The following is a 16,887-nucleotide window of genomic DNA, read 5'->3' as shown; positions in this document are numbered from 1 at the left end:
CAGGTATAGTTTGGAGAATGTGGTAGGATTTGGGTTTTGGTCAGAATACAACCAAATATAAAACGTGAAAGCTTTTTTTTTTTTTTTTTTTGGGCTGGGAATGGGGTATTTTGGAAAAGTTGAGATTTAAAATAAAATCAGAAGAACAGGGGATATTGTGGCACAAAGTGAGGCAGACAACAAAACCAGGGTGGGGAGGGGAATTTTTATAAGTATGGAATGGGATATTAGAGATGGAGATGTGAGGCGGAACCGGAACCGGAACCGGAGAGTAAAGGAACGAGGAAGTGTGTTAGGGGTATAATCCGGAGAAGAGTTGCGGGGGTTGAGATGCAGCGAGAGAGGAGAGAAAGAGATGGCGGAGGCGTAGAGAGAGTTAAGCTGGGATGAGTTGGGGGAGAGCTGGATGAAACTTTGTGAAGTCGAGATGGAGGTCGAAAGAAAGCAGAGAGGACGGTTGGTATTGGCGATGAGGATGCACCTGAGCACCCCAGGGCGGCTGCTTCGGGGAAAGCGCAGAGTCACGTGGCGTACTCGGGGTTATGTCAGCAGTTGTGCTTGGGCGGGACTCGCTTGGCCCCTTTTTTGCGCAGAGAACATCGCTAGTAGGAATCTCTAACATAGCTTGAAGTGTAGTCCTACGATTGGATCGCTCTAATTCGCCGTTCGACAGAACCCTAGCCAAGCCTGGACTGATAGCTGGGAGCCCCCATACCTGCTTTAGGGCTGCATCTCGACGGATCCTTAGATCGATGATTTCACTTTGCATGCAGCTGCTGGGATGTTAGAGAGACCAGCAACTGGTATGACTACACTTCTGCTATAATAGGATATATCTACAAGGAGAGATCTGGATAAATATTAATAGAACAAAAATAGATATGATTCCCATAGACACAATTTTTTTTAAGGTAGCATATACATACCTAGGTACCTCAATGACTTATATAAACATAAACCCCCTCCATCAAATCAACACCCAACCCAGATATCAATAACATCCCCTCAGAGTCGCCACGGCACAAAATTGACTCTTGCATCCCAATATCAAAGATTGTCCCACAGATAAAAAAATAACACAAAACAATCCCACGTGTGTCAATGAAAAACGACTTGTGTCCTATTTTGCCCCTTGTTTTGCTCCTTTCCTTTTTCCCTGGCGTTGAATAACTATACAATCATGACAATGAAAAATAACATAATCAGCTAGTCAATCAGCCAGAATGCAATGGCCACAAAAATTAGACTGAATCAAGCAGCCACAGAAAATGATATCAGGCCAACACAAAAAAACGTCCGGGGAATCGCCACAGCAGATGTTGCCACATATAATAAAAAGTAAATGAAGAAAGATAAAAACTGTGAAGAATATAGATCATAAATGGAAATACAAAATAAAACACTAGGAAATATATCAAGAGAGGAATGTCTAGACGAATTGATATTTTATTTTTATTTTTATATTTTTTTAATTTCAATTTTTAAAATGGGGATTTTTTTTTTTTTTGGCTCTCTTTCTTTCATGATTTTATCTTTTTCAATTTTCATTTTTTTTTTCTTGGGATTATTTGTTGACAGATAGTAGCTAGAACTATGAAATCATGTCAAAGTCTCTACTCCGCCCGCGACATAATCGCCTCCACATCAACCTGCTTAACCACAACGCCACCTTCAGAGCAGCGAGCTTTCGTCCGCAGCTCGCTACACAGGCTATCCACGTCGATTTCACCGTTGCGGAATTTCTCCATGGATTGTAGTCGGTCCCTATAATAATAATTAAGTTAGCAGGTTGAAACGGATTGTTTCCCTTTTTACATTAGTAACTTAGCAAAAAAAACTCAAAACATAGCGTACCATATCTTCGTACACGAGAGCATCTGCGAGCGGTCCTCGCCAGGAACTACCTCCTCGTCATCATCAGCTTCGAGAGCGCTGTCAATTTGCTTGAGGATATCGGGCTTTGGCGGCGCGTTGTTGACGTAATTGTTGTTGGCATGGTTGTTACTCAGCTCACTAAATGCAAGCAGCGGACTTCCCAGGTCAGGAAGCGGCAAGGCCTCGTTGAAAAAGGTCCCGAAGTCTTGCGAGAGCACGGCATCCTGTGGATCGCGATAGTCACCGAACAACACAGGGTCGAATTGTCCGCCGTTTTGCTGCACGAGCCAGTCAAATCCTAGCAGGGTGTCTGAAGCATTGATGGTGGTATCGCTATAATTGTTGCTGTTATTGCCGTTGCTGTTGTTATTGCTGTTGTTTTTATTGTGATCTGGAAAATTGTAAGGAGGATTAGAATCAGTCATGGAAGCCGGAAGTGGGTTCTCCGCGCAACCACAAGCCCAGCCTAGTTTTTCGTAGAAGGATTTCTCACCTTCTCCCGTGCTGCGTGCAGAGTGTAGTTCATTAGCGATCGTGTTTGTTAGTCCGGATTCACTCAATTTGCCACTTGGAGGTGAGTGCAGACTCGGTTCTGGTGATGTGCCCATCGAAGAAACGTGGCAGGGTTGTGATTCTGAAGAGGCAGCTGGTGAGGCGGAATTGGAAACGTTGGAACTTCCATAGTGGTGTTGCGACTGATAATTTGAATAGATTGAGTTTTGACCAGATCCGGAGCCGGAATAAGGTATGCCTGGGTTCTGTATTGGTGAGCGACCTGATAAATTGTCATAGTATCTGAAACTATCTATGCTAGGGCGGTGGTGGTTTCTACCATTGGATTTTTGGTTATCATTTGGAGGCATACTGTTTAGCACCGGTGAAGATTGTGAGGGGCTGCCAAGGATAAATTGCCTTCGTTGTGAGACGGCAGTTGTGCCTTTGAACGAATTTCCGTGGTTGATATTGGGTGCTCTGTAGTTAAATCCAGCGCAAGGGGGTAACTTGGCAGCCTTAGAATGGTTAGAGATTGGCTGTGAGGGGGAATTATATGAGCGAGCGCCGGGGAGATCACTGAATTTTGGGAACTCGAAGGAGAAATTGTTGCCGTTGTCGCGGGAATTATGTTTGGATCCTGCGCCGCGCATGGTAAAGCCTGATGTTGGCGATACACCATTTCCACTGCTCACCCAGGACAGACGTTTGCGATATCCCTTCAGTTCTATCTGGAGCTTTTCGACCTGAGCGCGCAGAAGCTTATTTTCGATATTTGTCGACTGGGATACCTTCTCGAGTTCGTCGACTTTATTTTCCAGATCCTTTAGGTGCTTCTCCTTGCGTTCCCGAAAGGCTCTTTGGGCAGCCCGATTTTGCGCCTTACGTTTCTATAACAAGGACACAAACAATGGTTAACAAAAATGAAAACTTACATGAACCCTCGTAAAGGAACATATGGGACAAGGAATCGCTGTGGTAATAGCATCAAGAATCAAAGACATACCGTCGTAGGTTCCGATGTCAACGGCTTTCGTCCAGGCTTCTTAGCCGTCTTGTCATCGGTCTCTCTTCGTTTCTTGCCGTTTTCCTCCTCATCGTCGTTTCCGTCGATGCTTTTTCTCTTCTCTCTGGGTTCAGCGTCGTCACCTGGAGAGGTTCCTTGAAGATCTCCAATTAGATCTCCGACGCCACTAGAGTCGAAATCTACATCGAAATCGAAATCCAGGAAAGGGCTCCCGTCAAAGCCCAATTGCCCGGAATCAAGAGGTTCCTCTGTTGGCGATTCAAACAAGTCTTGGGCAGAGGTAGTGGCAGTAACTTGCTGAGAAAAAGAGTCGGGGTGAGAGTCCAGCATCTTGGTGGCAGATTGAGAGTTGTGACGAGACGCTTCTTTGGGGACTTTTATTGTCTTCCTTGTGGATGAAAGTGCCGCAAGAAGAAGGTCCTGTTGATCTGGAGAAAGATAAAGGCTTCGTTGGTAGAGAGAACCGAAATCAGACATCGTTAACGTAATCGTACAAAATCCAGGGGTCAAGTATGGACGTAAGAAGGGTTCTCTCGACCAAATAGATGGGCAAAAATGAAAGGAATAGAAAAATCCACCAACGAATTTTAGTATCAGTGGGATGCTAATATTTTAAAACAAAAACCAAGAGAGTTGGTGAACAATATATCTCGGATACCTATGCACCGACCATTCAACGCGGCCCACAGAAAACTGATACTGGTACAGGCAACGGAGTGGTTGGAACGTAATTCGGTAGGCGATGTTAAGGAAGGTTTGAGACGAGGAGATCTAGGAGTTCAACGTTTAGATTGGTTGATAGAGAAACCCAAACAACTTCCGGAGAGCTGTAAAATAATAAGAAAACCTTGTTGAATCGGTTTGCTGGCAAATCAAACAAATACTGTTGCAACTCCACCCCGCTTTTAGTATGTGGACCCGAAGCCTGCACTACAACCGATATGTGTATGTTGACAGCGCAGGAGTAACCACAGAGGAAATGTAGAGCTGTTGGGGGAGTAGTTGCGGAAGGTTCTCGTGCAAAAGCTGGGACTGTTGGCTGTTTCTTGTCCGATGGGATCTACCAGACAGGAATAGCCACGAAACGAACCCGGCGTGGAGAATAATTCTAGAGGCAAAAAACAACATAAGACAATCCTCAATGGCAGAGGATTGAAGGTGCAAAATACGATACGTCTTAAGGATCCTTCTTATGCAGCACACACAGACCAAGATGTGGGTATGACGCAAGTGGCAAGAGCAAGAAGAGAATGGGGGTAGCCAAAGGGATGAATGAATAACTAATTGACTGAGCTGATAGCAGCTTGCCTGTCAAAAAACAAAGAGGTGAATCTGAGGTCAGAGTAAAGCTACCTAGCCTACGAATAACAATGAGGAGCAGAAGATGAATCAACTAGGGGAAGAAGAGGTATATGAGTGGGATGGAGGTGGAGAGGGAGAGGGAGAGGGGAGTGACAGAAGAGAGGAATGGGAATGGGAAGTGCAAGACAGGTAGATATTCTGGGATTGGCGGAGTAGTTAGTGTGGCTTAAGGGAGAAACAGCTTACATCAACCAATAACTGGTCTTTGATGTAAGGTATCTAAGGGACTAAGAGTGAGAAGAAGGGCGTAGTCAGAGAGTGTGAAACAGCGAGGAAGAGTTGGAAGGGTTTGTGAGAGGGGAGATTGAGAAACCAAAGGGAAGCGGAGGCGGACGAAAATTGACATGCTGACTGATATCTGACTGATGGAGCATTCCTTTGAGAAAGACACAGTAAAGCAGCCTCGTATATTAGGAGTCCAGACCGCGACTCAGGGTATGCGGGTGGTTGGGTTCAATAGACGAATCCGTGGGGGATTTGGGGGATTTGGCTTGTTCATTAGTTGAAGCCTCGCTGTTAGAGCGGGGGAATGAATGAGCCTTAGGCTGCAAGGGTGAATGGCCGGCGCTGGTTTAGAGGTACAGCATGCTTGATTATAAATCCACCGTGCAAGCCCACAGGCTGATGCAAGGATGTGATCGCATGCAGGCCGCTGTTATCAGATCAATATTAAAGGTTCATGCAGAGTCTGGAGTTAAACTATCTGAGTTCAAAATGCAAAGATTCTACTGTTGGAAATGGATGATTGTTCCGATTGGCTTATTCAAAAGGGGCGGGAATCGCCCACACATCCCCCACATAAAAATATTGCCCACAAGTCTCTCTCTCAAATTAGGAGTCATGTCATTACGGAGTACTCCCCGTGGAGTCCTTATCCTTCAGGAGTCCCAATCTCCCTGCTGCACACGGAGCCAACTTCCAATATCTTCCCTGTGCCATGGAATCCCGTGGTTGGTTCACAGGAATCCACCTACGTCAGCATACGGCAGCAGCACGCACTGTCAGCGTCTGACTCAACGGCAGTTTTCAATGTGCCCGCGCTAGAAAGTGGAACTAGCTCCAAATGCCGCAAAAAAAAATTCCCCCGAGTCGCCGACCCCAACTCTGATTCAAGCCGGAGAAAAAAAGAAAAAAAAAGAAAAGTAACAATCGGACGGTGAGTACGCGGCCGCATGCGACCCTCCCCCTCTCGCGTTTCCCGAACGGGCCTTGGCCTGACCTCGCGGACCCCAACCATTGGCCGCGTCGGTCGTGCCGTCAACCCTTCGGGTTTGACGCGCCTCCACCTCGCCGCTTGGAGTTACATCATCAACGCGGTCTGAAAATCTATATAAGATCGCTCCTCTTCCCCTCTCGCCCACACACCTTCCCTCTTCCCAATTTCCCACCTCGTCTCACTCTTCCCCATCCCCCATCCCCCATCCCCCATCCCCCCCCAGCTTAGGCTCAGCCTGCCGCACTACCAAAGATATCTGCCAATCTCCCTTGCCAAACTTGTTTTGCCATTGCATTTCATGTGTTGCATTGTGATCCATCCCTTCTTTGCAGGTAGTTCCCAGGTTAGAGTAAAAGAAGTGAAGCATTTTTTGAAAATACTGAGATCTATTCACAGCATATAGGAAAAGTTTTTCATAGACTTTGAGCACTTTGTCAAAGAAGGAGCATTTCTAGTTGTCACTCTATAAAAGTATCAGTTTTTTCTCTTTTTAAAAGCATTGCTTGCAGAATGAGAATCACAGCTTTCCCAAATCTCAATCTCAAAAACATACATGTATGTGTTGAGCAAAACTTGACTGCAGTCACAATAAACAAGATTCAGTTCTATCAACTCTCAAATCTCATGAATTCTTTCAAACTACTATAGAGTCTCAAACTTTCTGCAATCTCTGCACAGTTATAGCTTCTCAATAATATGTCAGCACAGAGACTCATTTTCACTGCTAACACATCTTCTTCTCTATCTTGTCTTTTACAGTAACTCAGACACTTATTGCCTTCTCCTCCTCCCTCTCATCTGTCTCTCTTGATTACATTTTTCATTTCTTCTTCATCTGCAAGTCAATGGTCTTAGTCATCTGAAACTTCAGAAAATAACTTTGACAGAATTTTGAAGGAGATTTTGTCAGATGATGAAAGTCAATCTCTTTGCAGAAGTCAAAGAAACATCAATGATCATGCTGCTATCCTTCTCATTAAGTTAGATTTTAGTAATTTTTCTAACAACTGCTTTGATATAACTATTGAGATGAATACAGTCAAAGAAAGTGTCTCTGAAGCCTACTTTCATACATACCAGTCAGGTGCAAGTAGAGGTTGATTTTGAGATTTTTTCATAATGTTTCTTACTGACTTTACTGACTAGCTATTTCAGATGATCTCATCATCATCAATAACTCAATGAAGATTTATCATGACGATGAATTCACAACAGAGTCTGTAGATGTGTAGACATCTTAGCTATTATCATCTGCCAATAAGGCATTCATCAAAAAAGATGATGAATTAGATCTGATGGCAAATGGTAGTACTGCATTGACTTCACGAGAAGTTTTAGGTAAAGCTCATTTTATTATAGTTTTGATTTTCACTGATCTGCAACAGAAATATCTCTGCTTATCATGAGTGAATTGACCTCTTCTTACAATGCCCACATTCATATCTTTTCACATTTATAAAGTGAAATTTCTTCAATTTCAGTTGAATACATAACTAAGAAGAAGTGGTTGATAAAAATGATATTGAACTTTCAGATCTATATGAAAGGAGGAAAGAAAAAAGAGAGAGAAATAATAAGACAATACTGAAGTACCTTGTCACATGAAAGACTACTTAGCAAACTAGACAGATACATCAATTGTGTTTCAGATATATTAAGCTTTCTGCAATCCTAGCTGTATGTAACAGAATGAGGAAGAGATGATCAGTAAAGAAGATACTATATTTTCAGATCTGAGTATGAGAAGATAAGGAATTTTTGAAGAATCATGTTTTATAAAAGTCCATCTGATAATCATGAAGTGATTTGATTACAAGTTATAAGAAATTGATTAGAAAATTTCATGCAGAATAGAAGAACAAATAGTCTTTATTTGACTACTCTGATAGATTATAGATATTTCAAACAAAGACAGATTGCTTAGAGATAGTAAATGCAAAATTGTAAAGTCAATTGAATAGAATCTTCATTAGTATAACTATATAATGTCATTCTTGACATATTTCATTCCAGTCTAGGAGCTCTATTGATATTATATATCAGATTAGAGTTCAGAGTTTATCTTGCCTACAGCTATGATATGATATTTCTTTGTTTATTTTTCTTTGTTCATATCTTATGTAGAGTAGGAGATCACAGAGAGACTGTGAATATAAGATTGTAAAGTTGATTGAATAGAATCTTCATTAGTGTAATTAAAATTTTTGATTTCAATTTGTTCTATATTATATCTGTTTTATTTGTTTGCTTTTTGTTTTTTGTTTGCTTTTCATATTTCATTCTGATCTAGAAAGCACTATTGAGATTATTTATTATATTCTAGACTGAGGTCTATCTTTACTACAACTATAATATAATATTTTTTTGGTTCATGTTCATTTGTTTATATCTTGTTTGTTTGCTCTGCTATCTCTTTTCTTTTCTTTGTTTCTTCCGTCTTTGTTTTTCTGTTTCATTTTATTTGCATATTTTTCTAGCTTTGAAGAGGAGTTTTAGGATTTAACACTAGAGTCTGAATAGTTTCATTCTTAGAATGAGGTCTAAAATATATTAAAAAAATGAATCAACAACAACAGATTATAAAGAATATTAAAGATTATTTCATATCATAGTACAAAATATGATTGCTAAAAAGACAAAGAAAAGTATAAAAGGTCTATTATATTTCTGTACTATCTGCACAATCCTCTGATTTTTGAGGACTTCTTCTTCAGCTTACTCAGCACTTTCTGTTGAACATCTTTGTACTGCACCACATCTAGGACAGCTGGGAATAAGGTTTCAGAAGGAGATGGACACCATGTTTCTGTTGGCACAAATGGGCCATCTGCTGAGTCAGGCTCAAGAACAATTTCATCATCCTGCATATCATCCGGATCGCCAAATCCGTTTGTATTCAGCCAAATTCTTGAGAAAACACTTCCAGAAGGCTGGTATGAATCGGCAAGAAGAATAAAACAAAAGAAAAAAGAGACCACGATGGTCACAGGAGTCCAATACCTTTTCTAAAGATGACTGATGCCGATGTAAAGCCATGATTGATAAAATCGATAAAGAGATTGTGGTAGGCTCTGCGTGAAGAAAGCGGAATGGAAAACTGTTGGCTTCGTCCGTATTTAATAGATACATGTAGCTTGTCATAAGATAACCCTTTTGACACGGCGGTTGATCATCGTCTCGGTGTATGAACAACTCACATTCGTGACTATATAAAAAGTTATTAGATAGCAATACTTATCTACACCACGTACGATCGTAGTTTGTAACAGGGCCCGGGCATTTGCCTGTTTTCGCCAATCCGTGGGGGAACAAAATAGAACTCTTTTCGATTTCTCTCTCAGAATTGATACCATAATACATACATAGGAAGTCATGGACAAAGAAGACGTATGGACCTAAAGAAACAAAAGTAGCCGACACACTGGCTTCGTGAGTACACGGGGATGGCTCACATCCGCCAATTGTTGACTCCCTGATCATGCGATGCAAGCATACCAATGTACCACAAAGCAAGCATAACAGTCAATCGCGGTTGGGTGGCAGTTCCTCCTGTGGTCCAAAGGATTGGTTGAGCGAGCTCAAGATTTCCATTTTCGACCAGCTTCCGGATTGCGACTAGTTCTTGGTTGGTGACAAGGAACCCATAGCGACTGTTGTGCTGGTTCATATAAAAATTAACCTGGCTTAACGCTTGGTGATACTCATTTCGTTGACTGACAATTTGGCTCCCTCCCATGTCGGTTCTCCATTTCCACGAGGGCTTGACATCTCCTGGAGCACGGTTGGGTGCAGTTGCTGGAGCCGCATGAATGTCGAAATATGCAGTATCAGGTTTATAATTTTCAATTGCTCGTGCTGCTTTGCCAACATCAAAACACAGTTCTGTGCGACCCTGCATTCCTCCATTGTTTGCTAAAAAAGAAAATCCAACTCGCAATGAGCGTCGAATGCGTGGTCTCAAAATCTCGCAGATTTGCGCTTGGAGAACATTTTCAGCGGTAATGGGTCGTGGTGGAGAGACTGGCATAGGGTCAGCCGCGATCACCGCGCCGTTCAAGACATATGGTACTGCTGGAGAATTGTCTCGAGATTAAAGCCCTGCCAGATCTGGAGCCCTCGGATGTTGAGATAACTGTATGCTTGATTCGTAGTGTTGCGGCCTATCTGGGGTGGGGGGTGGACCGGAACTGCTGCCAGTGGCTGCTGCAAGAACGTGATAAGCGTGACCTGAGCCATAAGATGAAAAGAGAGATTCAAGCCTGGAACTTTTTAATAACGGCACACATCCTAAGTTGATTCTTCTAGGACACGTTTCGGCTATATATATTTGAGTTGAAACCAAGAAAAACAAATTATGTCTCCCCAATAAGGCGATGCCGCAGGATATGGGGTGTTTGTTGAAGCATCACAAACCGAATTCAATTGGCTAACTGAAGGGACCAAGTTTCGTACTTGTTGCTGAGCGTTGACACATCCAAAACCACTCAACGTGTCTAGCATTTGTATCGAATGACAACCAATCGCTCCTCCACAAGATTTACGTGCTTGACATAGACTCGTTAAAATCGCAACTCAGTGGAGCCATAAGGTCGAGTCCATTGGGGTAGACTCAAAATTTCTGGAAGCCATGTACTGATTGAAATTGAGCAAACAAATCAAACTATTCCCTGCTCTCTTCTCTCTTAAGGCTCAACGTTTCCCCGCAAACCTCGAATTTTGAAGGGGACAAAGCAAACTCGAAGATCGAAACACAACATCTCATGGATTTTACTGACGTTGACCCCTCTGAGATAACATTTAAGTGAAAGCTTTTCAGCTCAGAATTCTCAGAAATATTCCTTGTTCATATTCGCAACAAGGTATGTGTAATGAAAGTGGTCTGTGTACCCTTAGGCTTTTCAAAACAACAGTTCATTCTAACATTTGGGACAGCATCATGACAACGGGCCACTCCAGCCCGCACCTCCTGAGCGCGAAACAAACATTCACATCTGCGAATCGACTGCCTACAGACGACTAAATGAAGCACGGCCTTTGCGACCGCGGAATCGTGCCTCGGTTCTATGGGACAATGGAACGGATGGACTTATCACACTATCAACCTCATCTGAAGATGTTTCTTAATGACAAGAATCCTCCTAGCGCCATCCCCTTGGAGTACATTCCACAAATGGAGATGATCTATCCGCACAATTTTACAAAGGAGCGGGGAGAGGCTTTGATCCGTGGCATCCGAGAGATTCACAGAGCGTTGGTTCTGCATTGCGACGCCAAACCGAGGAACATGATGATTGTCAGGAATGACCCCGAAAGAGTGGTCTGGTTAGACTTCGACAGAGCCCAGACCTATCACGCAGATAGCCTTACCGAGAGACAACGAGGATTTATTGAGGATGAAGAGCTAATGGTGTCTCAACTCGCAGATTCACTAGTGAGTGTCTACTGTTTACAGCAACTTAGGTCATAGTCAAACACTAACCAGGACCATAACTTTCTTCTTACAGGAAGCTGATCATGCACGAGGCGAGATTGCTGAGACTTATCTCTACTATTGCACCTAGCCAATTTTCTCTGCATTGGGATAGGAATGCACTTGCGGAGATGGTGCGATAACCTTTCGGTACTGCAGCGTGAGGAATAGCATTCAATGATCGATGAAAATATTGGTAGATCGTTGAAGGGGCCATAGTTTTTAAAAGTCCAAACCATGAACATAGGGTCTGGTGGCTCAGGATGGCGACTCTGTAAATTTAAAAAAAAAAAAACTTGGACCTCGTTCCTATCAATATTTTCAACAATTTTGTGGCAGATCGTCTCCGTCGACATCGCTGAACATTGCCCTGGTGTGGCGGTTATCGTTTTAGTCTTTGACTTGGCATCCAAACTCCGGGATGTGCTATAGAATCTGGTGAGGAGGGAAATTCGTTTGGGGACAGCATTCCGTTAGGATGCTGGGTATTTCCACCGCATCCGCTTGCATCACCCATACAAATGACCGGAATTCCCGCCCAAACACCCAATTAGCCCGAAATTTTTTTTGCGATTACCGGTCTCAGAGGGTCCATAACGTCCATTAAAAAGCTCCTGAAAACCAACATACCTTTGGACTGCGGCCACCTCCAGATATTTATTAGTGTTCAACTTGTTCCCATCTTTTTTCATGAAATATTTGCTGGGGCTTATATATCCTTGTGATCATCTAGCGATTTAGTAAGCCGTCTAAGTGGAGTGGACATAATTCGCCACGAACAAGAGCAATCATTAATTCTATTTAGTAACGTGATTTACCACTAAATGAGCCGCTCTCAGCAAAACTGCCTCAACTTGCTAGAATCTAATTAATTCCACAACAACAAAATAAATATTAATTAGATTATTAAATAGTAATGAGAGTATTCTCTAGTTTCATACAAAAAAGGTGGTTTAATAAAATAGATATGTGCTTGACTGAAGAACACAGCCATGGCAGGAGATCTAGCATAGAGTAAGAAGATTGATCAAAGAAGTGTTAATTTCTGAATTAGTAGTAGAAACAACAGTAAGCTGCTCTGAGAGATTGAGATTGACCTCATTTCCTAGACTGGAAAGTCAGATAGGGTTTAAAGAATTAGAATCTGTTGTAGATGCCTGCTTCTGCTATTACTTTGAAGCAGCTGTAGTTGAACTGACTGATTTTTACTTTGCAGCATGAGTATGAGTTTGTTCTTGCTTCTCAGCTTTAAGTTGAGTCTTTTTAGCCTTTCTAGCAAGCTGCTAAGCTTTGCACTACTCTGTCTTTCTAGTTTTCTCTTCCTTATGAGCTTTGTGAGCTGTTGTCTGGGCTGTTTGTTGTTCAATTTGTTTTTGCTGGGCCTCTTCAGCTTCTTATGTTATTCAGAGATCATATTGAAGTTGCTTTTGAGCTTGTTGAGCAGCTTTCTTCTCTTTTTTATAATCTACTTTTTGAATCCTCTCATGAGCTTGTTGAATCTTAAATGATGAGAAGAATTGAGTCTGATCAGACTGCTGCTCTGAATTCAATAGATCTAAGAGCTTTCCACATTGTCATCATTTCTTTTCATTGTATAAAGCTTTAATTAGAGCTTTATTCTCATGTGCAAGCATCTTCTTTTCAAAGACAAACTTTTCACTAGCATATATAATCTTTTCCATGTCTTTAAAGAGCAGACTTTACAAAATTTGAATTCTCTTAATATCATGTTAATGTTAGGGAGCGGATGTGAGCTGCCTAAGATAGAATCTCTCTGCGTTGCTAACTGCTATATAACGAAATACTAAGCTTGATGGGATGAAAGGGGCGTCCACGGTGCGTGGAGCGTGGCAGTATTGGACAATGGCCAGCGTAAAGCAGCCGTCGAGCTAGTCGACATCCGGCCTTCTGCTCACCGTTTGAACGTTTAAACTAGAAAAATCTCTAAGTGCTCGAAGCTTGATATTTGCGCCAGTTACAATTATCTCCTTCTGCTCCCATTCCCGATTCTTGGGTAGTCTGGGGAAAGGCTGATCTTTACCTTGGCCTGATTTTCGGGGGAAATGATTCTGGCCCTTAGTTCTAGCCTCCTTATCCCAAGTTACGACCTTTGCAGATGCAACAGTGCAAGCGATATCTCCGGCCCCCATGCACCTGTTTCCTGGTCATACTATAGAGAAGGCCATGTTCTGTTGCCTTAGGGTGGTTTTTGCCTCTTCCACAATGGATGATGGTCTCGATATCATCATGGTTATGAAGTTTACCCGCATCCTGTTTCTTGTGATCGATTCCCTTTAAACTCATCAACAGTCGTCGTATTCGCATAAATACAGCGCAAACAACGAAACAAGCGTTCAACCCGCAGAAACTAGGTATTTCCGAAGTCGGCAGTTGGTGTGGAGTCAACGAATTTGAAACCATGTGGGTTTGTGTGACTCAGGCTACACCGTCATATTCTTCAAAATACGAGATTGTTTGATGCTTTTTTAGGATTTGTTCAAAAAGAACTGAAATCTTTTTCATCATTTCTTTGCTAGTGCTTGTGCGAGAGCCAGTTAAATTTATTGACAGTGTGGTCTAGGTCCTTTGTCTAGAACTCCTGCTTCATAGTCATTGAGTGGGAATTATGCATGCTTGCATGGCATATTGGTGAGGAAGAGTTGAAACCCTACCTACCAACCAACCATCCAACCATAATTCCGCGGACGCGCCTCACCTCATGAACCCGATTGATAAATGAGAATAAAAAGCGAGATCTGATAAATATAAGCCCAGCTTGGTTGCATCTGCATCTCCTTCTCTCTTCCTCGCGAATGTAGCGCGCTTAAATACATGTTATTAATTGAGAAAAAAAAAAAAGAGTAAGAAAGGAGATGTTGATGCGGGAAGTAGTGTAAATAGGGGAAGAAAGCATAGAGCAAGAATAGAATCTCGTGCGAATGAACCATTTCAATTCCGCTTTATCTTCAATATACGTGATGATTTGTTCTTCTGTGCTTGCATTCTGTCTGCTCTGACAAGAATATGGTTCAGTTACATGCTGCTTGGTTGTTGTGAATTTTGCCAATTTCTGGGGCATTCTCATTCTTCCCCAAATAGTAGTAATGACCATCTTTAGCATATGGCTGGTGTTCTCATGAGGGAAATCCCGCGAAACAATTACCAGGAGGTGCTGGAACAAATATGCCGCTGTATGTTGTTTATGCGCAATAAGGCCCGCATTTATGTTTTGCCTTTCCCAAGTCATGACAGTCATGACAAATAAGACGTTCAACAAGTGAATTTCTACCGATTGAAACAGAAACAAACGTAGACAAAATGGAGCGTGTGATGCTGTTTAATGCATTGTGGTGTATTGGCTGCTTCAACATGTGTGAGACCGTTCAGAAGTTGAGAAGTTGAGAGTTTGTCGTTTTCGGCATGCCGAAAAGGCTAGTTAACCCTCGGGCCGGATGGCACCTATAAGCAGTTTGCATCACGTGATACAGAGCTTAACCTTCCCCAGCCTAACCGCCTTCAACTAAATCCGAATCAACTTTTTCCTACCTCACCGTCAGTTTCCCTATAATTTGCAGAGCCTTGCAGCCCATTTTATTTTGTATAATTATTACAGTGCATCTAACCACCTACCCACTGCGAACCTCACGAGAAAAATGAACGCAGAAGTTGTCGCCTTGGAGGCGGAAGTGAAGGAATTCAAAATACAGGTATATCCTGATCAGTATTTTCCTCACTCCATTTGTCTTGAATTTCCGTGTCGGCATTTCGGAGATATACTCCGCACATAAGTCTAACGATCTTATAGCTTGAAGCTGTACAATCGAGCTTGCAGGTAGATCCAGACAATTCGGAACTGCAGGGCCTGAAGACTGAACTTGAAGAATTCATATCCCTCACGGAGCAATCCATCTCGGAATTGCGGCCTACGCAACCGAAGTCGAAACCCTCCCCTCCTCCTGTCAAAGAGAAATGGTCAAAAGAGAACCACCCAGCATACCAAGCGGGCTACAAAAAGCCTACCGTCGAACCTGCGCCACTCGAGGAATCTCAGCCATCACCTCCCGTATCCTTCTCCGTAAACGATAATGTCCTGGCACGGTGGGCATCGGGAGATAATTCATTCTACCCGGCCCGCATTACATCTATTACTGGCTCATCCACGAACCCCATATATATAGTTTCCTTCAAGTCATACGGAACTACTGAAACTTTGACGGCAAAGGACATCAAACCTATTTCTGACACGCGAAAACGCAAGGCTGATGGCATGCCAGGCACCTCATCTCCGCAGACTGTCCCTGCCAATTCCAGTGTGATTTCTGCAGCGGCTGATATCAATCCTGCCCTGGCCAACCAGGCGCGCAAAGAGCCAAATAAAGTCAGCGACGGCCCCCCGCGCCCAGCTAAGATGCCCCGGAAAGTCAAAGCCACAAGGGAGCTCGAGGCCGGGAAGTCGAAATGGCAGGACTTTGCGGCCAAGAGTAAGATGGGGAAGGCTGGGAAGAAGGAGAGCATGTTTCGCACACCTGAAGGCATCAACGCACGAGGTATGATCCGCTCCCCTATATCCCCCCCACCCCAAAAATTGGCACTTTACATATACACTGCCGTGATGTTCCTTGTAAGGGTAGCGTATGTGCTAACTCCGATTTTGTTGCAGTTGGTTTTACCGGTTCTGGTCAACAAATGCGCAAGGATCCTGCGAGAAGTCGACATATCTATCAACAAGCCGAAGACGATTATTGATGAAACCTTTTCTCCACGTACTAACTTCAAAAGGTGTTCGGCAACGCTAGAGGGGAAACTTTTTTTTTCTTTTCTCTTTTCTTTTGGGCTCTGATTAACTCTTCCTTTTCCCTTCCCTTCCGTGCTTTGCGGCTAGAACTTCCTTTTCATCCTTTATTTTTCTTTTCTTCTTTTCTTTTTCTTTTCTTTTCTTTTCTTTTTTTTTTTGGAAAATTCTCGTCGCTAACTTCGCATCATGGTCCCGAGCAGATTGTTTACTTTTGTTACCAAATATCCAGGGGCAAGGGAGTTACATAAACACACTTTTTTCGGCAGCTTCTTTGTTATTCGAGGGCATTGTATAAAGGGTATTATTCATTCGTGCGTCTGAGATAGATGCACTCTCTCTTTTCTCACTTTCTTCAATTATCATACTTTATTTTAATGAATCTATCTGATAAAACGAAGCGGGGCATGTTATTCTAACCAACTTACACGTTGGAGACTCGCATACTTGGGTGTACCATACACACACCGGAGCTGCCCGACAGGAGCGGAAATAAGGAGCAGCCGATCAGGATGAGTAGGTAATATTTGTCGTTCAAACAAAATCTAAATAGATTAAAGAAATGCTTATATCAGCAATCTCGACCTTTTTATTTCGGAAATATGAGCTTATTTGGTGGGTGGCCTGGTGAGATATTTAGCCCCTTCATAACA

The 16,887-nt window shown here is 42.7% G+C and overlaps 7 protein-coding genes across 7 annotated transcripts; 2 read left to right on the top strand and 5 right to left on the bottom strand.

The window, feature by feature from the left end:
* Positions 1-376: 376 nt before the first annotated feature.
* PADG_03543 (uncharacterized protein) lies at positions 377-769 on the bottom strand (the record flags this gene model as incomplete). Its single annotated transcript, XM_010761198.1, has 1 exon — positions 377-769. One exon carries the CDS (start codon positions 767-769, stop codon positions 377-379), a length of 393 nt encoding a protein of 130 aa, XP_010759500.1.
* An 844-nt stretch (positions 770-1,613) lies between these two features.
* PADG_03542 (uncharacterized protein) lies at positions 1,614-3,871 on the bottom strand (the record flags this gene model as incomplete). Its single annotated transcript, XM_010761197.1, has 3 exons — positions 1,614-1,764; positions 1,855-3,257; positions 3,374-3,871. 3 exons carry the CDS (start codon positions 3,869-3,871, stop codon positions 1,614-1,616), a joined length of 2,052 nt encoding a protein of 683 aa, XP_010759499.1.
* Positions 3,872-8,644: 4,773 nt separating this feature from the next.
* Positions 8,645-9,008, bottom strand: PADG_11615 (uncharacterized protein; the record flags this gene model as incomplete). Its single annotated transcript, XM_010761549.1, has 2 exons — positions 8,645-8,902; positions 8,973-9,008. The coding sequence occupies 2 exons, from the start codon at positions 9,006-9,008 to the stop codon at positions 8,645-8,647; spliced, it is 294 nt and encodes a 97-aa protein (XP_010759851.1).
* Positions 9,009-9,420: 412 nt separating this feature from the next.
* On the bottom strand, positions 9,421-10,208 carry PADG_11614 (uncharacterized protein; the record flags this gene model as incomplete). The annotated part of the gene is made up of 2 exons (XM_010761548.1): positions 9,421-10,043; positions 10,106-10,208. 2 exons carry the CDS (start codon positions 10,206-10,208, stop codon positions 9,421-9,423), a joined length of 726 nt encoding a protein of 241 aa, XP_010759850.1.
* A 784-nt stretch (positions 10,209-10,992) lies between these two features.
* Positions 10,993-11,533, top strand: PADG_03540 (uncharacterized protein; the record flags this gene model as incomplete). The annotated part of the gene is made up of 2 exons (XM_010760780.1): positions 10,993-11,403; positions 11,477-11,533. The coding sequence occupies 2 exons, from the start codon at positions 10,993-10,995 to the stop codon at positions 11,531-11,533; spliced, it is 468 nt and encodes a 155-aa protein (XP_010759082.1).
* A 1,798-nt stretch (positions 11,534-13,331) lies between these two features.
* PADG_03539 (uncharacterized protein) lies at positions 13,332-13,691 on the bottom strand (the record flags this gene model as incomplete). Its single annotated transcript, XM_010760779.1, has 2 exons — positions 13,332-13,550; positions 13,614-13,691. 2 exons carry the CDS (start codon positions 13,689-13,691, stop codon positions 13,332-13,334), a joined length of 297 nt encoding a protein of 98 aa, XP_010759081.1.
* Positions 13,692-15,095: 1,404 nt separating this feature from the next.
* On the top strand, positions 15,096-16,188 carry PADG_03538 (uncharacterized protein; the record flags this gene model as incomplete). The annotated part of the gene is made up of 3 exons (XM_010761196.1): positions 15,096-15,149; positions 15,248-15,989; positions 16,103-16,188. The coding sequence occupies 3 exons, from the start codon at positions 15,096-15,098 to the stop codon at positions 16,186-16,188; spliced, it is 882 nt and encodes a 293-aa protein (XP_010759498.1).
* Between the last annotated feature and the right edge of the window lie 699 nt (positions 16,189-16,887).

Source organism: Paracoccidioides brasiliensis (assembly GCF_000150735.1).
Source record: "Paracoccidioides brasiliensis Pb18 unplaced genomic scaffold supercont2.4, whole genome shotgun sequence".
Taxonomy (NCBI): domain Eukaryota; kingdom Fungi; phylum Ascomycota; class Eurotiomycetes; order Onygenales; family Ajellomycetaceae; genus Paracoccidioides; species Paracoccidioides brasiliensis.
Note: the sequence above shows the minus strand (reverse complement) of the source record. Positions and strands in the feature narration are given on the sequence as shown.